This window comes from Marmota marmota, unplaced genomic scaffold, assembly GCF_001458135.2.
Source record: "Marmota marmota marmota unplaced genomic scaffold, marMar, whole genome shotgun sequence".
In the NCBI taxonomy this organism is placed as follows: domain Eukaryota; kingdom Metazoa; phylum Chordata; class Mammalia; order Rodentia; family Sciuridae; genus Marmota; species Marmota marmota.
Window position 1 is genome coordinate 20130783 of NW_026000153.1, and position 25659 is coordinate 20156441.

General features: G+C 38.7%; 1 protein-coding gene across 1 annotated transcript in view; it reads right to left on the reverse strand.

The window, feature by feature from the left end:
• Positions 1–14986: 14986 nt before the first annotated feature.
• The window catches only part of LOC107146070 (histone H2A.V), a 22981-nt gene continuing 12308 nt past the window's right edge, over positions 14987–25659 (reverse strand). The window contains exons 2-5 of the mRNA XM_015490098.2: positions 25640–25656; positions 20522–20599; positions 17787–17900; positions 14987–15145 (exon numbers count right to left, since the gene is read on the reverse strand). Coding sequence (XP_015345584.1) covers positions 14987–15145; positions 17787–17900; positions 20522–20599; positions 25640–25642 — 354 coding nt within the window. The 5' untranslated portion in view covers positions 25643–25656. The remainder of the gene's footprint in view (positions 15146–17786; positions 17901–20521; positions 20600–25639; positions 25657–25659) is intronic.

Consider the following 25659-nt stretch of genomic DNA (forward strand, 5'->3'; position numbering starts at 1 on the left):
ACATGATTAACTCCTGTCTACTGTGCCTGTGGACTTCAAGTCCTTCACCTCATGTTCAAGTTCACAACTTCTTTTTTTTTTTTTTTCAGTTTTGGGCCATGCACACACCAAGTAAGCAGCATTCTAAATCTGAGTTACACCCCAGCCCAAGTTCACAGCTTTTAAAAAGGAAGGGATTCTATTAACTGGGTGAGATGGTGCTTACCTATAATTGTAGCAGCTTGGGAGGCCGAGGGAAGAGGATTGAAAATCTGAGGCCAGCCTGGGCGATAGTAAGACCCTGTCTCAAAATAAAATACAAAGAGCTGCGGGGCTAGGGTTGTGGCTCAGAGACAGAGTGCTTGCCTCACACATGTGAGGCAGTGGGTTCGATTTTCAGCACCACATAAAAAGAAATAAACACATCAAGGTATTAAAAAAAGAAAGAGATAATACATTAAAAAGTGTGTGTGTGTGTGGGGGGGTGCTGGGCATATAGTTCAGTGGTAAAGTACCCCTCTGTTCAATTCCCAGTATGGAGGAAAAAAAAGGGGGGAGGGAAAGGATGCTGCTTCCTTCTGTGGAGCATTAGCAGGTCATCTCAAATTGTTAGAATTCAAGTTGCTAGAAAGGTCACCTCCAATTGTTCTCCCACAACTTGAGGTCATACCAATGTGACATTTGATTGAGTTAAGATGTATCAGAAAACCCCAACAATAGAAAAACCCACAGTTGGGAGCAGTGGAAAGATATGCGGGACCTTGATGCTTCACTGGCTCTAGGCTCTGGTGGAGTGGTTCCCCAAGACAGCTTATCCCAGGTGACCCTTCCCCAAAAGATTACTCTAGACAGAACAGATCCACTGAGATTAAAAGACTTTTAAGGAAAGTGTTTAGTCATTTTTTTTTATCATATGACAAATACCCAAGATAATCAGGTTATAAGGAGAAAGGGCTTATTTTGGCTCACAGTTTTGGAGGTTTAAATTCCATGAACAGTTGATCCTGTTGCTTTGGGCCTGTGGCAGCACATCACAGCCAGGAAGTGGCAGAGAGAAAGAGGTCTCCCAATCCCCTCTGAGGGCATGCTTCCTGCGACCTAAGGATCTCCCACTAGGCCCCAGCACCTAAAGGTTCCATCAAGTCCCTGTAGCACCAAGCTGGGGACCAAACATTTAAAACATGGGCCTTTGGGGGACATTTAATATCTCAAACTATAGCAGGAAGGACCTGATATTTAATTTTTTTCCCACAAGAACTTATCCACCAAATTTTTTCAAGTAAGTAGGAGTGGAGGCCAACCTCTATTATATCCAAATTTTACAATCTGCTCCAAGGAATTAAGGTAGTACTCCTATCTTAACAGCATATTTTAATATCTTGTGTCAATATTTTATCACAAATTAAAGTCTCTTGGAAACGGAATTTGGACAGCAGAACCATTTATGCTGAGAAGAAATCATCTGGTAACTATTTCAATAAGAGAGCAAAGGCAAAAGCTTCTGTGTGTCTCTTTTCAGGGGTTCACAACCAATAGTCTAGTTAGGACAACTGATGTTCTTATTCAAAGTGTAGAATCCCAGGTCCCAACCTAGAACTCCCGCTTAGCAGGCATATGTCTGCCTTGGGGAGGGAGTTCAGACAGGCTGTAGTAAACGTTGGAGTTTGAGGAGGTGACTGTGGCTCAAACTCATCCCATTGCTGCATCCATGGATGCAAATGCAAGGCTCTGGACCACTGTTCCTTACTTGTCTCTGCTTTTCTCCTGTGCTTGCCTGTTAGCAGATGTTCATCGTCTGTTCTAGAACCTTGTTTCTCCAAGTGTGGTCCTAGAGCTGGCAAGGGCTCTCCAAGAGGCTTGTTATATTACATAAAATTATAGGAGGTCAATGTTTTTGGACTGAGCTCTTGAACTAGGGCCCAACAGACCAGACCAAAATGGAGTCATTTGTGCTAATTGCCACACAAACTGAACTTTCAAGGAAGTTGGAAAATTCCCAAACAGAACAAATTTTCCTAAAAAACATGAGATGCTCAGCAATCAATCAAAAAGAGCTCCTTGCCTGAGCCAGTATTATAAGGAAGTTTTCTTTACATTAACCTTTACAAGGAAAGTAACATGGAGTTAATCAATCCACTTATTTTAAAATAATTTTTTTTAGTTGTAGTTGGACACGATACCTTTTTTTTTTCCATTTATTTTTATTCGGTGCCAAGGATCAAACCCAGGGCCTTACCTGTGCTAAGGCAAGCACTCTACCAATGAGCTACAATCCCAGCCCAATCACCTTTTTTTTTTTTTATTCCATTTCCTTGGTCCTTATTTAGTTACTATATCAAAATCAATTGTTCTGCCACACCGAGCAGAGCACAGAGCACTTTTTTTCTATTTTTTAGAATAAGATAATGCCCAGTTAATGAATCAGTTATAAAATCCAGTTAAATATTTATCATAATAATTTTTATTTTTATTTTTTGTGGTGCAGGGAATTAAACTCAGGGCATTGGAATGCTAAGCATGGATTCTATCATTGAGCTACACCTTCAGTCCAGAAATTTTATTTTTAATGGGTCACCCCCACATGCATGGAGTCAGAAGTTATGGAATACCAACCCCCAAAATGGGTTCTTTCTCTCACCACAGCCTGGGGAGGTAATCCTAGATTTGCCTCTCAGTTCAGTTAAGTAGTTCTTCCCCAACTACTTAACCTGAGGATTTATTTTCAATGACTATATCTTTCATTTCTGAAATTTCTAATTCTTTTTAAAATCCAAATGCTTTTTATATGTGGTTTGCTTTCTTGTATGGTATGTGTGTGTGTGTGTTTTTTTTTGTGTGTGTGTGTGTTTGTACCAGAGATTGAACCCAAGGGTTCTTAACCACTGAACCACATCCCTAGCCATTTTTATTTTTTATTTTGAGACAGGGTCTTACTAAGCTGCTTACAACCTCACCAAATTGCTAAAGCTGGCCTTGAACTTGCCATTTTTCTGCCTCAGCCTCCCAAGCTGCTGGAATTACAGGCATATGTGCTACCATACCAGCCCGAGAAACAATTTTACCCTGTAGTTGAGTCTACCTAGTTCACATCCTGCAGATCTTGTACTACTTTTACTGGTCTTCTGGGGAGGGAAAGTGGCTCTCACAACACATGGCAGTATGAACTCAGAATTGAGGCTCTTTTTCTGCATCTGTGATGCTGGCCAGATGAAAACTTCCTCTAGGGGCTGGGGTTGTGGCTCAGTGGTAGAGTGCTCGCCTAGCATGCATGAGGCACTGTGTTCAATCCTCAGCACCACAAAAAAATAAAACAAAGATATTGTGTCCACCTAAAACTAAAAAATAAATATTAAAAAAAAACTTCTTGTATTTCCTGTTGGGGTGTTTGTGTCATTTATCTAGGTCAACTGTAAAGACACAAGTCTTTTCTAAACCCATGGTCAGGGAGTCAAGTCTGAACTCTTCTTCAATGTGCTTTGAGTCCTCATCAGTTCCCCACACTCAGTTCCTTAATTCCACTCACTTCCCACTGAACCTTCTGGCTATAGTTCATTTGTATTACTCATCCCTGATATTTTCTTTTCATATACTCTGGCAATAATCTTGTAATCTTTTTATGTGCTTGGAGTAGGAAGGGGATCTTCCCACAGCAACACAGCTTCTGGCACTAATGAGGAAGAACATTGAACACCATGTGTCCCTGTGTAGTCAGCTGCCTGTAGGAAGAGGGATCGATGACCTTGTTTCTAATGATGGATCAGTGGCCTTGAAGTGATGGTTCAAATAACTCATTGAAGGGTGGATCAATGACTGTGTCAAACAACTTTCCATCATTATAACAAAATATCTGAGATTATTAATTTATAAATAGCAAAGGTTTATTTTGGTTCAAGATTTTATAGGTTCTAGAACATGATTGGGAAGACCCATTTCTTTCAGACCCATTGCCTCTGGTAGGGGTGCCTGGTGGCAATGGCAGGGGAACATGTAGCAGAGTAAACTGCTCACCCTACAGACAGGAAGCAAAAGAGGAAGAAGAAGGGGCTGGGTTCCCACAATCCCCTGTGAGGGTTCATCTCCAATGACTTATATGCATTCTTCTGGGTCCCAACTCCTGATTTCCACCACATCCCAGCAATGTTGCTCTGATACAAGGCTTCAACACATGGGCCTTTGGGGACATCCAACATCCAAACTATAGCAATGGCTGGTAGAATGATGGATCAATGACCATATAGAGAATATGTAATAATCTTTTTTTTTTGGCAGGGGGTGGGTGGGTACTGGGGATTAAACTCAGGGTACTTGACCACTGAGCCACATCCACAGCCCTATTTTGTATCTTTTTTTTTTTTTTTTTAGAGACAGGGTCTTAGTGAGTTGCTTAGCATCTCACCATTGCTGAGGCTGGCTTTGAACTCATGATCCTCCTACCTCAGCCTCCTGTGCCGCTGGAATTACAGGCATGTGTCACTGTGCCCAGCCGTAATAATCTTGTAGAAGGCTGGATCCAGGACCTTGCAGAAAGGTGGGCAAATGTGAGTGTCCATCTCAGAAGTAGGCTGGAGAAACAGGAAGTTTTATTTTCTTCTCTTCATGTCAAAGGAAAGATGAAGGTATCAAAAGATGGAAACTGACTGGGATTTGTTCCAAGCCCAAATTCCTTGTGAATTTTTACAGGGCTTCCATTGTCTTCTAGCAACAGCTATGTTACTGTGCCACAGCTCTGGGGACCTGTGCCTGGGCTAAGTCTCAGGGCCCAGGGTCCTCTCATAGCCTGACCCCTCTGGTTGTAACTCTCCCTGGTTCAGGAATAGGTCTAATGACCTTGCCTTTAAGAGGTTCTGTGTCTGGTACTTTTTCTGCTGGTCCAGGGTTGCCACAGGCCTTTGAAGCAGAGTTGAGATGCAACTATTCAGACTCAACATTATGTAATCAAGATCCAACTATGCTCCTCATTTTCAGATAATCTGTCCTAAATGCTTTCTCCCGTAGCTCATTCTCCACACTGCTAAAAGACTCATCTTTATCCTCTCATTTAAGGGTCACCATGTGTGAGAAGCATTCATCATCTAGTGGTATGGATGGGGGAACAGCATGTAGGCAGGTTAAGCTTTGCTCTGCAAACTTCACTCTCCATAGCTCACTTTCCCTCTCAGTCATTACTACCTACTGCTCTCAGGACAGAATTTTCCACTCAGCCTCTTAACTTGCCTCAACTTTTATTCTCGTCTGGATATTCTGGATCATCTGTTTGTCTTCCCTTCATCCTCCTCCCACCTCTGTCCTCCCCATTCCTTCCTCTCTCCTTTCCTCTTTCCCCTAGATTGGATCCTCCCTCTTCCAAGGGCCTCTCTTTCTCATTCCCAGAATACTCCTATCCACTCACTGGAAATTTCCTCTGAATCCTGAAGGTTTTGTACATGGATACTTTTGAATATTTAAAATAAAAAAATTGTAGTTGTAGATGGACAGAATGCCTTTATTTTATTTGTTTATTTTTATCTGGTGCTGAGGATCAAACCCAGTGTTTCACAAATGCTAGGCAAGTGCTTTGCCACTGAGCTACAGCCCCAGCCATGAATACTTATATTTTAAAATTTTCCTTTTAAACACTTACAAAAATACTAATACATGTTATTTGAAAAATAAAGCCATAGCGAGGCACAGTGGTGCACATCTGTAATCTCAGCAACTTTGGAGGCTGAAGCAGGAGGATCACAAGTTTGAAGCCAACCTCAGCAACTTATTGAGGCCTTAATCAACTTAGTGAGGCCCTATCTCAAAATAAAAAATAAAAAGAACTGGAGATGGAGCTGGAATTATAGCTCAGTGGTGTTATAGTGCTTGTCTAGCATGTGTGAGGCACTGGGTTCCATCCTGGCACCATATAAAAATAAATAAAGGAATTGAGTCCATATACAACTAAAAAATATATAGATTAAAAAAAAATAACCGGGAATGTGGCTCAGTGATTAAGCCCCTCTGGGTTCAATCCCCAGTATAAAAAAAAAAAATCCATGGATAGTGGGGGGGAAAAAATCCAAGGTCATTAGACCCATTCCTGAACCAGGGAGAGTTGCAACCAGTGGAGTCAAGGCTATGAGAGGACCCTGGGCCCTGAGACTTAGCCCAGGCACAGGTCCTCAGAGCTGTGGCACAGTAACATAGCTGTTGCTAGAAAGCAATGGGAGCCCTGTAAAATTCACAAGGAAGTTGTACTTGGAACAAACCCCAGTCAGTTCCCGTCTTCTGATACCTTCATTCTTCCTTTGAATGGGAAGAGACCTCTGCCATTCATCTGGCACCTTATCATATATTCAATATGCCTGAGCTTGAAATCTTTCTCTACACACCTATTTCTCCTCTCTCCATTTAAGTTGAGTTTTTGAGGGTGGCATCCAGAGAAAAATAGTCTTTTGTGTCACTAACAACCCCTTTGCAATAGCACATGGAAGACTCTCAATACATCAAACTCCGAGGAAGAGATGTGAAGGAAATCCAACTTACTAATGGGAGAAAACAAACTTGGTGACAAAGGACTGAGTAGAGAAAGCAGCTTCAGTATCAGTCTCCAGACACATGCAAGGCCTTAGTGAGGAGCGTTCATCATCCCTGGATGAAAATGGCATATGCATGTATTGGAAGCACTGGAGCAGGTTGGACAAATACAAGGGGACAAATTTTGGGGACAATCTAACCATAGTCTGTAGAATGGGCTAAAATTGGGAGACAGGTTAAGTGACCAGAAAAGCCTAGGTAGTGAGTGGAAAACGATTTGTGAAAATCTGAAGGAAGAATTGTAGAACTGCAGGAGGTCAGAATGTGTACTTTGTCCAGTGTGAGAGTATGAATGGACTTTGGTTTTTTTTTGGTACTACAGATTAAAACCAGGGGTGCACTACCACTAAGCTAAACCTTCTGTCCTTTTTATTTTTGTATTTATTATCTCAACTACTTATTTATTGTATTTTCTTTCTTCTTTTCTTCAGTCCTTTTTGAGACAGGGTCTTGTTAAGTGGCCCAGGCTGACCTCGAATTTGTAATACTCCTACTTTAGCCTCTCAAATTGCTGAAATTACAGGTATGCACCACTGTGCCCACCAGGAAGAGTATGGGCTCCGGAAGTACATGGCTGTACTCACAGCTAGAGAAGACGATGGGGGAGGAAAGTGGATAGAGGGAGGAAAAAGTGGAGTTGGGACAGGGAAGCTCATTTTGGGCCATGGGGAGGGGGCAGGAAGCAAGCTTTTTGCCAGGATAAAGACTGGAACACAGGATTATGCTGCTAAATTCCACAAGAAAGGCTTTGGGGGCAGAGTTCCTCAGCTTCTGTTCTTGTATCCATAATCACACTCATTCACATGAGAAGCTTGAATCTATAGGCCTCTGGTCAGTTCCTAGCATGCTCTTCTCCACTAACCACACTCAGGAATTGAAAGAGTTATAGGCCTGGAGACTTGCCTATTCACAGAAGTGCCTTTTTTTCTGGCTTCATACAAAGTAGGGAGCCACAGCCTCTTCTCTTCCAGGAGATACGTATATATCTATATATGCCTATTATATGAACTCTTTGCAAAAGCCCAGAAGATAGATACCAACTGATAGCTCCAAAGGCCACATGTCTCTCAATGAGACATTAGGATGAGGGTTTTAGAGTTAGTTTCTACCTGCAGCTTTAAGCAAAACAGAACAATGACTATAAATGCAGCTGCACATCCATGGCTGGCTGGAGACCCTTTTGTATATTGTGGGGCTCTTTGCACTGATAGAGCCTGGACTTGGGGGTCAAATTGATCTGGATTCAAATTCCAGCTGTGCTACCCACTGGAGCCATGTGACTTTGGGTGTGGCAATCTGACATCTCTGAATCAGAATATCTTCAACTGTAAAATAAGGCTGGTATCAATTTCCTAGATTTATTCAGCAGATTGAGACAAATCTGCATAAGGCATGTTGGTAGGTTTTCAAAGAAAATGTTTAATGGCCTTCCCTATCTATAGAAAAAAGTTCTAAGTCTTAGAGCTAAACAGATTAAATTCCTTTCCACTTTAGATATGTGGCCCTGGGATGTTAAATTATCTGCTGCCCAAATTTCCTTGCCATAAAATGAAGCTAATGATGGATGGGCTGGGGATATAACTCAGTTGGTAGAGTGCTTGCCTTGCATGCACAAGGCCCTGGGTTCAATTCCTGGTAACACACACACACACACGCACACACACACACACACACACACACACAGGCAGCAGCTAATGATCACTTTCCTGCTGTAGAGATGGAAAACCACGAGGAGCCCATGAGGCTCTCAAAGTGCTAGCACCACACGGCTCAGTGTGGCCAGGTCTGATTAGGTCAGCCCTTCTCCAATACCTTCAGTACCAAGAGACTCACTTTCTCATAGTTTCTAAAACTGAAATTGATTGTCCAGAGATTAGTCTAGCCCACCTGTCTTTATACAGAATATATTTAATTCCACCATATAAACTAGAAACAACTTTTCCCACAAAAAATGTGATGATGAACACAGGCAATAAGTAAAAGATCAAGTATACATCTCCAAGGAAAATTAATTTCAATTAAACAAATATACTCAGGCTGGGCGTGGTAGCACACACCCGTAATGCCAGTGGTTTAGGAGGCTGCAGCGGGAGGATCACAAGTTCAAATCCAGTCTCAGCAACTTAGCAAGGCCCTAAGCAACTTAGGCCCTGTCTCAAAATAAAAATTTTTACAAAGGGCAGGGGCCAGTGGCACACGCCTGTAATCCCAGCAGCTCAGGAGGCTGAGACAGATGAATTGCAAGTTCAAAGCCAGCCTCAGCAACTCGAGGTGCTAAGCAACTCAGTGAGACCCTGTCTCTAATAAAATACAAAATAGGACTGGGGATGTGGCTCAGTGATTGAGTGCCTCTGAATTCAATCCCTGGTATCCCCCCCAAAAAACTTTTTTTTTACAAAGGGCTGAGGATATGGCTCAGTTAAGTGCCCCTGGGTTCAATCTCCAGTACAAAACAAAAACCCACAAAAAATAAACACAAACAATATTCACCCCCCCAAAACAAATTTGCTCAGGATTTCCATTAGAATTTATATACTACCCTTTCATTTTTTATTGATAAGCAGTACTGAAAAATTTTAAGAAAAAACTAAAATTGACAATAAACTAACTTGTTTTCTTCTGACATTTTGGAAAAAAAGACATTATTCAGTTTCATTATTTAACATACTTATTTAGGTAATGAATTATTTGTGAAAAAAATAATGTGGGAACCCCTATCATCTATTCATAAAATGAATGATTTCTGTTATAAGCAAATGCGGACATTTGAAGTTTGAAAGGCATACAACTCAAATGGCAAAAGTTCTTGGAGTTTAAATATACTTTAACATGTTATCCAACATTTCTGACTCTACAAATAATCAGAATTTGTAGAACTTAGTTCTTGAAGTTCCCAAATAGGGCACATCCAGGAATAAAGGACTCATGGTTAAAGAGAAGGTGGAAGGACACAACCAAGTAAGGATTGGACAAAGAGCTGTTTGACTGAACTGGGTTTCCCTAAAGAATGAGCCAACTGGAAGAAACTGGTCTAATCTCCAGGGTTGGGATTTTAGTTGTATGGTGGCTGTAAAGTTCAATGTTAGAGGGCTGGGGTTGTGGCTCAGTGGTACAGTGCTTGTCCAGCACATGTTCATTCCTCATCACCACATAAAAATAAGTAAATAAAATAAAGGTATTGTGTTCATCTACAACTAAAAAGTATATTTTTAAAAAGTACAATGTTAGAGTTTACTTACAGAATTGAAATGGTTCAAAAAATCTGAGGAAAATTTGTGTAATCATTAACCAGCTAAGAAATTCAATCTGGTAAAAGGTTTGATTCACAGAATCTCACAGCATCCATGCCACTGGAGAAGATAGTCTCGGCTACTGTTACCGCTGGCCAGTTTGTTTTCTTACCACCAGCTCCTGAAAGGAGGGTCCATCTGTAGAGACATCTCTGTGGAGCTCATGGGGCTTTTGTGTCACACATATAGTAGGTCTTTGGCAGACAGAGTTTGTATTCTTGGTTTCACTAATTTTCATGTATTTATTTAGAAGGTTCATGATATACATTTTTTTATAGTATTCTAGGTGCATCATTTGAATATCTGTTGCTTTCAGCTAGAGGACAAGATGAAAGAACAGAGCTAATTGTTTGGCATCCATATTTTTTTTATATCTTTATTTTGTTTATTCATTTTTATGTGGTGCTGAGGATCAAACCCAGTGCCTCACATGTGGGAGCCAAGCGCTCTGCCACTGAGCCACAACCCCAGCCCAGGCATCCATATTTTAAGTAGCTTAAAACTCAGGGGTACTCAACCACTAAGCCACATCCCCAGCCCTATTTTTTATTTTATTTAGAGACAGGGTCTCATTGAGTTGCTAAGCACCTCGCCATTGCTGAGGCTGGCTTTGAACTCATGATTCTCCTGTCTCAGCCCCCTGAGCCACTGGGATTACAGGTGTGCGCACCACTGTTCCTGGCTTAATGTAGCTAATTTTCTTCTTAGTTTACACATTACTGGTGATTGGTATGCTCTTCAAAGGTTTCATGAGACTACGCAATGTGATGCATTTCCAATTTGGGGTTATGGAAGATATCCTGACACATCTAATCTACAGATTCCTATACTTTATCAGCACTGACTTTTAGCATTAACCTTGGTACTTCCTGAAGTACCTTTCTAAGCTGCTGACATAAGAGGACCAGTTCTCATATTCTGCATTTTGAGTTTAATTTGTGCATATTCTCATTGAACCTCTAGTAATAAAGGCTTAGAAATACCAACTGAAAAACCAAGAGGCCATGACACTTGGCAAGGGTTGGGGGCTTGGAACTCTTTGGGCACAAGGCATTGTATGTGATGCATGTGTTCTCAGAGAGATCAAGGGGTAGGTAGGTACTGCTAGCTGTCTTTTAGGGATGAAGACAGACTTGAAGGGGTGAAGCCACAAAACCAGGAACCAGCCAACAAAGATTTGAACCCAGGTGTATCTGACTCCAGAACTACTTAAAAACTTAAAAAAAAAAAAAAGGATTTTAGAGACTTTTCTTATAATAAATCGTAAATCTCAATCCCATAGGGACCTGAAGTCTTAGTCTCAATCCTGTAGGGACATATTCCTCTATTTTCCATTGTTGTAACAAATGATCACAAACCTGGTGGCTTTCAGCAAGTTTCTGTAGATCAGAAGTCTGAGGCAGCATAGTTAACTCTATGCTCATGGTCTCACTAAACTAAAATCAGCCATTGACTGAGGCCAATGTTCTCCTCTGTGCCTCAGAGTCCTCTTCCAAACTCACTGATTAGTAGCAGGATTAATCTCCTTCTGTTCTACGTGTAGTCCTTCTATCTTCAGGTGCAGTGGTACTGCCAGTACTCTGAATTTGTCTCCTATTTCCTCTTCTGCTTCTAAGGCTAATTGTCTAGATAATAACATCTACAAAGCCCCTTTAACTACATGTTGAAACATACAAGTTTAATATCACAGGAGGGGAAGTCATGGGGGCCACAATTCTCCTATCTTCTCCTCTTGAAAAAAAATCTCATATATCTACAGCTCTCAAAGCAAAATGCCCTGTTCCTTCAAAAATATTCCAACATACTTTTCCCCCTACCAGATGTCCAAACAATTCCAGCAGCTGGGTTGGGTCTCACCCCAAAAGACATTAGCACCATGTATTTGCACTTTAAGATAAATATTAGCTGGGCATGGTGGCCCACACCTGTAATCCCAGCAGCTTGGGAGGTTGAGACAGGAGGATCGAAAGTTCAAAGCAAGCCTCATCAATTTAGCAAGATTGTAAGCAACTTAGCAAGACCCTGTCTCAAAATAAAAAATGGCTAGACATGTGGCTCAGTGGTTAAGTGCCCCTGGTTTTCAATCTCTGGTACAAAAATAAATAAAAAAATAGTTGGATCCAGTAACCTGTGCTAAAATCCCAGTGACTTGGGGGCTATCAAGAGGATTATAAATTTAAGGTCAGTCTGGGCAATTTAGTGAGACCCTGCCTCAAAAGTAAAAAGGGCTAGGGATGTAGTTCAGTGGTAGAGTACCCTTAGGTTCAATACAGTTCCCCCCAAAATGTTCATGGTAGATTGCGGAAAAGTATATTTTTTACTGGGATGGTTTTCAATTTTCACATATTTCAGGTTGGTTGACTTGGGGTTCCCTTATGAAACAAAAACTGAGAAATGAACACTACACATATATCACTCCACTTGAATTCCCACCTGACCAGCATCTGAAGGCCCCCAGACCAAGTTTTCCCTTGAGATGTTGGCATGGCTGATACTATAGCAATGTGGCTTATCCAAAAGGCCAAATGTGTAAATGGAACATTTTATGCATTCAGGAAACTACTAGTACACACACAAAATGCTCTTAAATTACCTTTTTTTTTTTTTTTTTGGTACTGGGGATGGAAACTAGGGGCACTTAACCACTGAACCAAATCCACAGCCCCCTTCTTTTTGTTGTTGTTGTTTTATTTAGAGATAGGTCTCGCTGAGCTGTTCAGGTCTTCATTAAATTGCTGAGGCTGGCTTTGAACCTGAGATCTTCCTGCTTAGGCCTCCCAAGTCGCTGGATCAAATTACCTTTAAATCTGAAATTACTTTTAAATCAATGCTCCACCTCAGCAGATCAAGCATCTTGCTTAAAATTGGATTTACTTATTTGAGAAGCAAATGTCCACATATTCTGCAAAGCCCCTTTAACAACATAATGCAATATACAAGTTTAATATCACAGGAGGGGAAGTCATGGGGGCCACAATTCTCCTATTCCAGAGGCAACTTATTAAGTCCCATTATACTCACCCAGACCTCCTAATCATCCTACATGATGACCTCATCTGATGGAAGAACACTTCTCCAAGAAATGACAAGAGAATAAAAACAAGGAGCAAATAAGGGCCATTCCACAAATGAACTATGTGATATGTTATTTGTAGATTCTAGGTAGTGGGTATAAGAATTATTCACTGCTTAATGGTTTTGCATATTAGAAAAACTTTCATAATAAAAATGTCCAAAAAAAAGGAACCTTTGCAATAAAGCCTCAGGCACCAAAGCCAGCATTACCTTTCTTATTTCCATCCTTACATCAGATACTCTTCAGACCATTTTTCATAACTCCTCATATAAATGCCATTCTTTATTCCCAAGATCTCTTTCATATTGTTTCCCTACTGGACTCTTCCCATTCTTCTAGGTCATTTAAGTTCTACCTTTTGTTAAAAAAATTTTTTTCCCCTCTACTTCTCTGAGTTTACTGATCTAAAATACAAATCTGAAATTATTTAAAACAGGTATCGCTTAGAGCTGACACATGCCTGTAATCTCAGCAACTCGGGAGGTTGAGGCAGGATTGTGAGTTCAAAGCCAGCCCCAGCAACTCAGAGAGATCCTGTCTCAAAATAAAATATAAAAAGGGCTGAGTATGTGGCTTAGTGGTTAAGCATCTCTGTGTTCAATCCTAGTAGCCCCCCTCCAAAAAATAAAAAAATATGGATGAAGTGACATAACAGCTGGAACACACTTTAAAATATCCCAGTGGGTTGGATGCAACATGAATGACTTAACTAGAAGCTAGGCTGTGTACATGGCCTAATTATCCTACACTTTTTCTTTTTTCTCTGTGGTGCTAAGGATTCAATCCAGGGCCTCACATGATAGACAAGAGCTCTGCCTCTGAGCTACATCTCCAGCCCTTTGTTCTACATTTGTTAGAAGATAAAATACAATCCTGGGGATACAGAAGGTACAAAAACTCACTTGAAGCAATTAACTAGATAACTCTAGTAAAAATGCCTTTATGCAAGTGATTCAAAGGTGTGCTATTTCACCTTCTACTGCTTTGTGTTTCTGAAAACTATTCAAACCTCACACATGACTCTTCATAAAGAAACTTGAAAATGTGGGCCCAGAGAATGGTCAGAATTTGAAATGTCTATCTTACCCTGCCTTATAAATGAATAAGTAGGGCTGGGAATATAGCTCAATTGGTAGAGTGTTTGCCTCGCATGCACAAGGCCCTGGGTTCAATTCCCAGAACGATAAAAAATAAAATAAAATAAAAAATAAACATAAAAATAAATGGATAAGTAAAAGTTCATAAGCATTTCAGCTAATAGATACAGAAGGAATGATGTGATATCATTGGCTGGCGACCCCTAATGGAATCCTGGATCTGGGCAAGTATCACTAATGGTAGCCAAAACCATTAGGGGAAAAGCTGACAGAACTTTTAATGGGCTGGCAGTATCAGAACTCATCATCAATCTTAAAAGTAACAACAACAACAACAAAAGCCCTCTAGATTAATGATATTTTACAGGAAATATAAGGAGAGGACAGGAAAATCTGAATGACATCATTAGCATGTGTTTAGTAAAATCCACACTAAGGGACAGTTCTATAAGACAACTCAGTTTCTTCAAATAAAATTAAAATGGAACTTAAGAGATACCAACAAAATCTAAGATACAGAGATTTATCTGGATCCTGATTCAAACAAATCAACTATTAAAAAAAAAAAAAAAGTATGATAGCCAGGTGTACTGGCACACTCTGTAATCCCTGCTTCTCAGGAGGCTGAGGCAGGAGGATATTAGGTTCAAGGCCAGCCAGGGCAATTTGTCAAGAATCTGTCTCAGAATAAAATGAAAAAGGTTAGGGATGTAGCTCAGCAGTGGAGCACTTGCTTAGCCAGTGTGAGGCTGTGGGTTCAATATTCAGTATTGCACATACACAAAAACAGTGGAAAATTTGAATGTACGGTATCATTTAAAAAAATGTTTTAGTCATCTTAAGACAATGTCTCTCATTTACACAGATGTTTAAGTACTTCTCTAAAGTATACAGATATGAGAACATTATAACTATAATGAGATTCAAACCAATCCATTTGGTAGGGAGCAGGTGAGGATATGGATAAATAAGACTGACCACAACTACCGAAGTTGGAAGATTTTTTTTTTACCACCCCCAGCTATGGTAGCCTTGATAAGAGAATCCAACTCTTCATCACCACGGATTGCAAGCTGCAAGTGACGTGGAGTAATACGCTTTACTTTGAGATCCTTGGAAGCATTACCTGCCAGCTCCAGCACCTACAAGGCATATCATGAAATAACTTATCAAATAAAGGACAAAATGTTTAAAGAGTTCAATGCACTATTTCTTTCCTATATTGCTATGATGCTTTCATAGAACTCTCATTATTTTACTTGACCCTTTTTAAAAAATATTTATTTTTAATATTTTTTAGTTGGACACAATATCTTTATTTATTTATTTTTATGTGGTGCTGAGGATCTAACCCAGGGCCTTGCATGTGCTAGGCGAGCGCTCTACTACTGGGCCACAACCCCAGCCCCTACTTGACCCTTTTTATATTCACTTGACCCTTTTTCATTCTCTGAAACAAACAGAAACTTGAGCAAAGCCTATTTGTATATAGAAAGAAATTAAAGGTAATCATGTAGTCTATCTGGTGGTTCATTTCTTTTAGTGGCTGGAATTTATTTATTAATACTCAAAAAAAGGGAAAGTTTAAAAATGTAATTTAAAATAATTTCTTATTCACAAGTTTTAATGTTAATGATCTCTATAAATCCATAGGCTATAAGCTAGAATCCTTTCACACTATAATGGGAATTTTTAACTAGAGAAATTTCAAAGTTTCAGTTAGCTGTAACACTGCATTTTTGTTATACTGGCATTATCATAACTTTAATGAAAGTAATACAAAAAACACAGCGCCTCCTCATTTAAATAGAGCAGTAGTTAAGACTAGGTGTACATCACAATCAACTGTTGAGTTTTTAAAACCACCAGTACCCTCCCCATTCTCTCTAGGGATTCTGATTGGTTTGAGAAATGAAGCCCATTTGAAAGTTCTCCAAATGACTCTAGTGCAAAGCAAAGATTGAAAAGTGATTACTCCTGACCCTAACTCTTGGCTTAGATTTCAGTAATTTACCTCTACTGAATGACTAAAATTCCAAATTTAAACATCTGGAATATGTTGATTGCTTTTAAAAGTATATTTATTTTCTAATCTTTTTTTTCTTTTTATGCTGGGATTGAACCCAGAGCTTTAAGCACACTAGTTATATGCTTTATCACTAAGCTACACCCATAGCCTGTTTAATCTTAACTTAAAAGAATTTAACCATTTCCAAAGGATAAAGAAAATGGGAATTTAGATGCAACTTGAACATTATAAGCCACAATACTATGCCTCAACATTACTGGACAATTACTCCTTTGTGTAGTCTGTAGCTAAACAAAAACTAGTGCAAGATGGAGAAGGGAGAAAGGGCTCCTCAACTAACATTATAGGGCCCATGTAAAACCCCTTGCTTATGACACAACAAAGTTAAAAAAAGTTAAAAAAAATTAAAACTATCTGTAATTCAATGTTATATCTCCAATGGGACAGAGATGACTTGAAGACGATAATGAAATGACAGCAACAGTAACTGACACACAGGTTAAACCTAAATTCCTGTTTAGTTATCCACACCATCAAGCAAGAACTTTCCCTTTTTATAGATCTGCTATCTATCCATACCACTTGACTTGCTGGCTACTCAAATTACTTGCCTGGTCTGGAATGTAGCTGAAGGAGTTTCATTGCAGACGAAAGTGGTAATCCAAGATCCAAGAATTAAAAACTCTTGCCCAAATAATATATCTTCCTAAAATATCAATCTATGTACAACCATGCAGAGAACCAAGACTGACTAGATCTTCAGGTCTTTTATTTCTGATATCATCATAATATATTTGTGATTTTTTGTGAGGTGGAGGATTGAACCCAGGGGCGTTTTACCATTGAGCCACATCTCCAGTCCTTTTTTTTATATTTTATTTAGAGACAGAGCTTTGTTAATTGCTGAGGTTGCCTTTGAACTCATGATCTTCCTACCTCAGCCACTCAAGCGGCTGGAATTACAGGAGTGCACCACTGCATCCAGTTTTTTTTTTTTTTTCTTTTAAGCAATATTGGGGATTGAACTCAGGGCTTTGCACATGCTAGGTAGGCATTCTATCACTGAACTATATTATATTCCCTCCACCTTTTGATTTTTATATATCATCACTTTGGCAAATCTTTACCCCACTCCAATTTTCATAAACTAAGAGGTTATACTGTTAAATATCACAAATATTTACTGTTGACTCTACTATATATATACTTCAGAGTTTACTTAATTAGCACAGTATTTTATACCCTAGTCAGATCAGTTAAAAGTATGGACTCCTGGGATTGGGGTTGTGGCTCAGAGGTAGAGCTTTGGGCTAGCATGCGTGAGGCACTGTGTTTGATCTTCAGTATGATTATAAATATAAAATAAAGATATTGTGTCCGCCTGTAACTAAAAACTGAATATTTAAAAAAAAGTCTATAGACTCCTGGACCTTGCTTAACTGTAAAAGTAAGTATACATAGTTTCTTTTTAACACACACTGGGTGACAGGCCTATAAGATACATCTAAAACTGCTATTAAAAAGGGGGGCTAAGGTTGTGGCTCAGTGGTAGAGTGCTCGCCTAGCACACATGAGGCACTGGGTTTGATCCTCGGCACCACATAAAAATAAACAAATAAAATAAAGGCAAAAATAAAAAAGAAGGAAAAAAAATAAAGACTACATATGTCTTTTTGGATATATATTTGATGGTTTCATCCATTTAGTTTAGAAAATGTTTTGGAATCCCATATACAAGATATGCCCCAACAAACCTCAGCAGTGAGGTACTCCAGAATCGCAGCACTATATACGGCAGCAGTGGCACCCACCCGTCCATGGCTTGTGGTGCGAGTCTTCAAGTGTCTGTGGATGCGGCCCACAGGAAACTGAAAGAGAAATATCTCATTGGGAAGCACTATACAATTCTAACTTTACACCACTGAGCTGTAATCAAAGGCTTAATAATATGAATACAATATAAAATCATAAAAATAGCAGAGGGGTGGGAGGGGCAGGGAGGGGGCATGGGGTTAGAAATGATGGTGGAATGGATGGACATCATTATCCAAAGTACATGTATGAAGACATGAAAAATAAATAAATAAAATAATAAAACAAACAAACAAACTGGATCACATGTATTGGAAGTCAAACCTATCTGGCAATTAATAGTTGCCAAGGACTATTTTTATATGTCCTAGTAATATGCCCCTGTACAATATAGAAAGTTTAATTATATAATAAAGAGAAACTGTGCTATCATCAACTGCATGTCGAACATGGCACAGTGATCATATTCATATCTAGTCAATTCCTTCATACAACTACATGTGACTTTAAAATTTCATTATCTTCCTCTACCCTAACTCTGTTTGTTCCTCAGTTTTAAGAGATGACCTGACAGCTAAGAAAAATCAATACCATATTCTCATTGTGGTTCTTTTTCTTTTTTTTTTTTTAAACTAAGTATCCTAATTCCATTTATCCTTTGACTTACCTACTCCCTTCTTCTTCCTTCTTTCTTTTTTTTCCCTTTTCTGTTGGTGCTAGGGATTTAACACAGGTCTTTGCATATGCTAAGCACACACACTACCCCGAGCTGCACCATTCAATCACTCCCATCATTTATTATCTTCCTCACCCCTTCACTATCCCTTTATTTCAACAACTCCAATAATTTCCTTTCCATTGGCTCCTTTCTTTCTGAAACTTCACTTAAAATTTTCCCGCATTCTACAGCAACTACTTCTAGTTGATCTACAAATCTCCTTTCAAAGGCAAAATTTAAAAACAAATCCCAAACCCTGCTGGGCACTGTGATATATGCCTATAATCCTAGCTATTTGGAAGGCTAAGGTAGGAAGATCACAGGAGGTTAGCCTCCACAGTTATTAAGACTCTGCCTCAAAATTTAAAAAATAGGGCTGGGGATGTGGCTCAAGCATTAGCACGCTCGCCTGGCATGCGTGCGGCCCAGGTTCAATCCTCAGCACCACATACAAACAAAGATGTTGTATCTGCTGAAAACTAAAAAAATAAATAAATAAATATTTTTTAAAAAATTAAAAATAAGGGCTGGGAATGTAGCTCTGTGGTAGAGAGCACTGGGTTCAATCACTAATACGGCAAAAAACAGAAAAACCAAAAAATTCCCTAATCCCTTACTTTCTTGTCATCATTTCTCCCAACCTAGACTTGACTTCTAAAGAATATTGCCCTTGAAGTCTAGCAGTCACTTCCAGATAAGAAGAAAAATCATTCCCCGCTCCCCCAACTAAGTGATTATGAAGCTTCTTAAAAGCAAAATCCATACCTTATTCCCCTTTGCATTCTTAGTGAGTAGTACGTTGTCTGGCACATAGTAGGATCTCAAAATCTTTCTTTGTAGGCATCAATACTACTCAGAGGTCATCACTGACTTCTTTTAAAAAATCAGAATCTTGCTACGTTGCCCACACTGGCCTCAAACCTAAGATTCTCTTGCCTGTCCTAAGTAGCTGGCAGTACAGGTGCATGGTGCCTGGCTATTTTCTCTCTTCCTCATTAGAACTGTGTATCTGCTATAGCAGTCAGTATATAACAGAGAGCTATAATTAAGAAAGAACTCTATTTTGAGCAGGGGGAATGATAACATAGTATTTAAGTGCACATACATATATGTACACTTAATATGTATACATACTTAATAAGAATAGGTAGTACTACTATACTACATATATAAGTGTACACATTAAATGTATTACATATTACACTTACATATGTATATGTACACTTCATATGTATATGTGGTACAGTAATACTGTAGTCTAAATCCTGCTTTATTTGGTATTCTAATACTACCTCTTGAGGATTCCTCAGTCTTTGGATCCACCAATGAATCCTTGTATTCCTTTCTCATTTACAGGTTAGGAAACTTTTTTTACAGAATGAATTATCAATTTTACACAAATGATCTCAAGTTTGTAATTCTATCACTAGTCTTAGAAAGCTGGACTCATGTTTCCAACTTCTGGACATTTCCACATGGATGTTTTGGTGAACTTCAAAATAATCCCACTTAAATTTAACTTATAATATAACCCTACTACAAATGTCTATGTGCCTTAAGTTCTAAGCCTTTAAACCCTTATTCTCCATTTTCTGCACACATGCTTTTTATTCCTTCTCATCCCACTCTAAGTACATGTTAATTTGTTTTTAAACCATCTGACTTCCATAACACTTCAAATTAAATATGCTTCAAATAAATTCTAATTGAGAATTTACATGGTGCCTTAAAATACACAATGTGTGCATCAAATTTAAGTTCCCTTCCCCCTTCCTTTAGGGTCACCTGGATTATGTCACCCATTTGCTCAAACTTTCACCATTACCAAAAGGATAAAACTAAACTTAAATTTTAGTCTGAACTTCCAACTTCCATGTTTAAAAATGTTCTTATGGGTCATGAAATACAACAATAAAGAAAATAATTTAAAAATGAACTATAACAGCACACATTCATTACCTGTAGTCCAGCTCTTTGTGAGCGAGACACTGCCTTGGCCTTGGCCTTCCCACTATCCTTTCCAGCTTTGCCTCCAGCCTACATTAAAAAAAAAAAAAAAAAAAAAAAAAGTATTGGATGAAGAATTAAAATGCTACTTCAAAAAAAAAAAAAAGGAAACTTTTACTTTAGATAGTTAAAAATATCTAGGTGATCTCCTTTCTTCCTTTGTAAATATATCTCCTTTAATTAACTTATATACAAAGATATCAAACATTATCATCTACTGAAAGTGTAATACTCCAAAATTCTAAATTTTAGAACTTGAACATATTTTTCAACTTTCTGATCCATGACTCTTACAAATCAGTAACTTTTATGCATACCTGAAATACTATGTATTTTAAAACTTTCTTTAAAATGTCAATATAACATTATTTTCACAGAAACATTTAAATTGTAGCTCTTCTGGAAGAAATAAGTATGTTACCAAAGGGGGGGGGCGAGAGGATAAACCTCAAAAGATAAAACATATTCAGCTACTCTACCTCTAGGTATATGCCCCCAAATTGAAAGAACTCAAAACAGGAATCTATACATCCATGTTTACAGCAGCATTAATTCACAGTAGCCAAAAGGAAAAATAAAACTGTCCATTGATTGATAAACAAAATAAAATATATAATAGAATAATATTTAGCTTTGAAAAGAAAATCCCAACACATGCTGCAACATGAATGAAACTTGAGGACATTATGCTAAGTGAAATCTAGCCATTAGACAAAATACTAGCCAGGTGTGGTGGTATATGCTACTCATGAGGCTGAAGCAGGAAGATTCCAAATTCAAGGCCAGCCTGGGCTACCTAGTGAGATCCTGTCTCAAAACAGAATAAAAAGGGGTATCACTCTGTGGTAGAGCTTGTGTTAGTGTGTTTAAGGCCCTGGATTCAATCCTTAGTACCATTTAAAAAAAAAAAAAAAGGTGGGCGGGTGGCGGGGGAGGGAAAAATACTGCATGACTCCACTTAGAGTAGTAAAATTCATAGCCGGAAAGTAGAATTTCTTGCCAGGGGCTAGGGGAATTTTTGTTTAATGGTAGTTTCAGTTTGGGAAGATGAAAAAGTTCTTGATATAAATGGTGATGATAGCTGCACAATGTGAATGTACTTAATATCACTAAACAGTACTCTTTAAAAATGGAGCCAGGCATGGTTGCATACATGTAATCCCAGTGACTAGGAAGGTTGAAGCAGAAAGATCACAAGTTCAAGGTAATCTTTAGCAAGACCCCTGAGCGAGTCTGCAAGACCCTGTCTCAAAAAAAAAAGAAAAAAATGGCTGGGGATATAGCTCAATGGTAGAGTATACCTAGGTTCTATTCCCAGTTTAAAAAAATAAATTTTGTTATAGATTTTACCACATACATAAACTTCTATTAAAGGGATTAAACAAATCCTACTTTTGACTGATAGAAAATAAATGCTTTCAAATAACCTTAATGTCCACTTTGTAGGAGAATTATATAAATAATTATGGTATCTAAATACAATGAATTACTAAGCAGTTATAACAAATGAGGTGTGTGTATAATGATACAGAATCTACAAATCCTATTTCTATGCAACAAAGGCAGTGTATGTGCAAAAGCTATGAGCTTTCATTTAAGAGAGAAACTCAATTTTCTTTTTTCTATTACTTGCTTCTGCTTTTTTTGTTTTTTCTAATAGTACAGGGGATTGAACCCAAGGATTCTCTATCACCGTGGCACATCCCCAGCGCTTTTTAGTTTTTGTGATAGGGTCTTGCAAAATTGCCAAGGCTGTTTTCAAACTTGCAATCCTTCTGCCTCAGCCTCCCAAGTGGGTGGGACTACAAGCATGTGCCATTGGCCTGGCTTGATTTTGCCATTTAAATCTGTAAAACAAACAAATAACCTTGTAAAAAAAATAGTCAGTTTACAGGGTTGGTAGCTTCAGAGTCTATACTTTCAACGTAGAAGGCGTATTTTTTAAAAAATATTGATGTGATTTTTTTTATACCTTTATTTATTTATTTTTATGTGGTGCTGAGGATCTAACCCAGTGCCTTGCACATCCTAGGTGAGCGCTCTACCACTGAGGCCCAGCCCCAGAAGGCAAATTTTGAGATGGCATATTCTCTATGTAATGCCTTCCTTAAAAATTTATTTTTATCTATAATCAACCTCGTCTTGTCTGCAAGTCTCAATGGATCAAACACTAATTTCCCCCAATCCCGTGTGTTTTGATAGTGGGGGTGGGGTGTAGAATGAAATAGCACCATCTGGGCAGGTATTAGCAGGAAAAAAACGTCTACAAATCAATTCACATTCTTTTTCTTACATTAAAACAATTCGGCAAGATTTACATTTACTAGGGGGAACTTAAATTCCAGATTTCTCTATGAGGATGCCTCAGTATTTTAATAATTTCTGACTATATTGCTACATAAGAAAAAGATACTGCATCGTCTTTTATTTGAAGTCATCTCCATTAATAAGATATTCTCATCTACTAAATTTAAAAAACCCCTTTCATCTTTATACAAGTAAAAAATATGTAAAAACCTCTTAAATGGTACATGAATCTAAAATTATAATCATTGTCTCCTCGTAACTTGATTAAAAAAAGTAAGAACTAGTTATTAACTAAAAGCTACTAACCACAAAACTCCCCAGGCTTCTCAATTTATATAGTTATAATTACTCTGCTTAAGCAATTTTACCCTGTTTTAAATTTGTTCTATTTGCCATTCTATTTGCTTTTTAAGGAAGTAGATGTATAATCAGCTTTTATTTTTTGGTACTGGGGTGGAACTCAGGGTTGCTTTACCACTGAGTACATTCCCAATACTTTTTATTTTGGGGGGGACAGGGTCTCAACCAGTTGCCAAGGTGGCTTCTAACTTTCGATCTTCTTATTTCTTTACCTTCCAAGTCATTTGAATTTCAGGCAAGCACCACCAGGCTTGACTATAATCAGTTTTTAAAAGCCTTAATATATGCTGGGTGTGATAGCACACATGCCTATAGTCCCAACTCTTTGGGAAGGTGAAGCAGGAGGATTGCTTGAACCCAGGGACACTAGCCTAGACAATATAGCAAGATCCCATTTTAAAAACAAAACAAAACAAAACAAACCCTCAATACATCAAGTGCATTAAATTATTAAATGATTATTTCCAAGGTTTGGAGACTCCACAGATATTACTTTCTTTTTCTTTTCTTTTCTTTTTTTTTTTGATACTTAGGGATTTAACCCAGGGGCGCTACATTCCTCAGCCCTCTTCATTTTTTGAGACAGGGTCTAAGTTGCTTAGGGTAGGCTTTTGCTAAATTGCTGAGACTGGCTAGGCTCGAATTTGTGATCCTCCCATCTTAGCCTTCCGGATATATCTTTTACACTTAACAAAAACAAATCTTTATGGTATTAAACCTTTCTGAATATAAAATTGTACATAAGTACAATTTTCTGTACAATAATTGTACAATTATTTTCTAAAACCCCCTCAAACTGTTTATCCTCCTAATTGTATACATTCATATAGCTGATGACTGAGGAAACAAAAATAAGCAACATAAAAATTATTATTCTAAGAAATGAATGTATCATTAATGCATTAAGCCCCTTGGTTAAAATTTATTTATATATATGAAGGATAAGGTGCACGCTGGAGTATATTTCACTCAGAAAAACTTGGACACTGGATATTTTCATATTGATTTAATAGATACATATTTACTCCCCCTCAAGTTTAAAATCTTTTCAAGAATGACAACTCCATGCCTCCAATACTTTTATGTTAATGATTATGTATTTTTAGCTACTGGTAAATGTATATCTAATACATATAACTACAGATGGAAAAACATCTTTAAAAATTAGCAAGGTTCAAAAAAAAAAAAAAATTAGCAAGGTTCATGAAAATCATCAGCTTGAGGCAATTTACAGATTAGATGTAACCTGCACCTCAGTTTGTGAAATATAATAGGAAACTATAAATTCCAGAGGTTGGATGCAATTATTCATAAGTTCTATTTCAATTCTACTTTTGAGAATTTTACAATAACCAAAACCTGTGTCCTCGATTGACCAATCTGCTTATAGTTAGGTGTTAGTCTATTAAATTCCACACGTGTAATTCTCAAGCATAGGATAGGATATGTCATCTAATACTATCTGTGGTATGAGAAAAGACATCCTCAGCACTGCAAAACAAAAACACCCACAAACAAATGAAAGCCTGAGGTTAACTTTTAAGCAGGCCTCTCCAGTTGAAGTTACGTGTCCTAGGATGCTTAAAGCAGGAATACCGGCATAAATAAGATTTCGCAAGTGTCATTATTACAGACTAAATGCAATGCATACAGCTTATCCTTTGACACTTTTGTCCTTTCCTCAATTTTACAAAGGAAATGAAGTTTTTATTTACTTCCATTTTTTTAAAAACTCACTTGTCTTAAATAGATCTGGATTTCATAATAAAAAATATGTAAGATCAAAAATCAGCAGAGGCAAAGGAAGCACTGTTGTACAGTGAATAAACAGCAACTGCAAGGGAGTCAAGAGGATAACGGCCGTTCATCTCAAACCCATGCAATCACCTAGAACAAATCGTGAGGTTCTGGTTCGTAATACCCTTCTTTCTGACTCAAAGGACCACGAATACAAGCTCCTTTCGCAGAAAACCTCAAATTTATGGCCCGGAGATTACGTAACCAAACAACGCCAAAGACTTCTAACTTGTACAGCGGCTCCTGCTTGACCTCATTCGTGCGTCAGCGCATTAGCACTTGTTTCTGTCTTTCCAAGCCAGATCCGGCCGTTGGGTTCTGGCGTTCCCGTTTCAGATTGGCGTGCGACGTTTCTGACGTTTCTGTCGTCGCTGGGCCGACCGGATCGGGACAGATCTGCTCTGCTCGGGGCAGAATACGCACCCGACCTGGCCCTGCCCAGCGATCAGGCAGCCACCCACCACGGACTCCGCGGCCCGGGCCCCCCAGAGAGCGGGGAGAGGCTCCGCCGGACGCGGCCCCGACGCCCGCCAATTCCCGACTCCACAGGTAGCGACACTGACGCCGGCCTCCGCGCCGACACCCTCGCCGCTCGCCCGCCCTCACCATGGTCTCGGCCGCCTCTG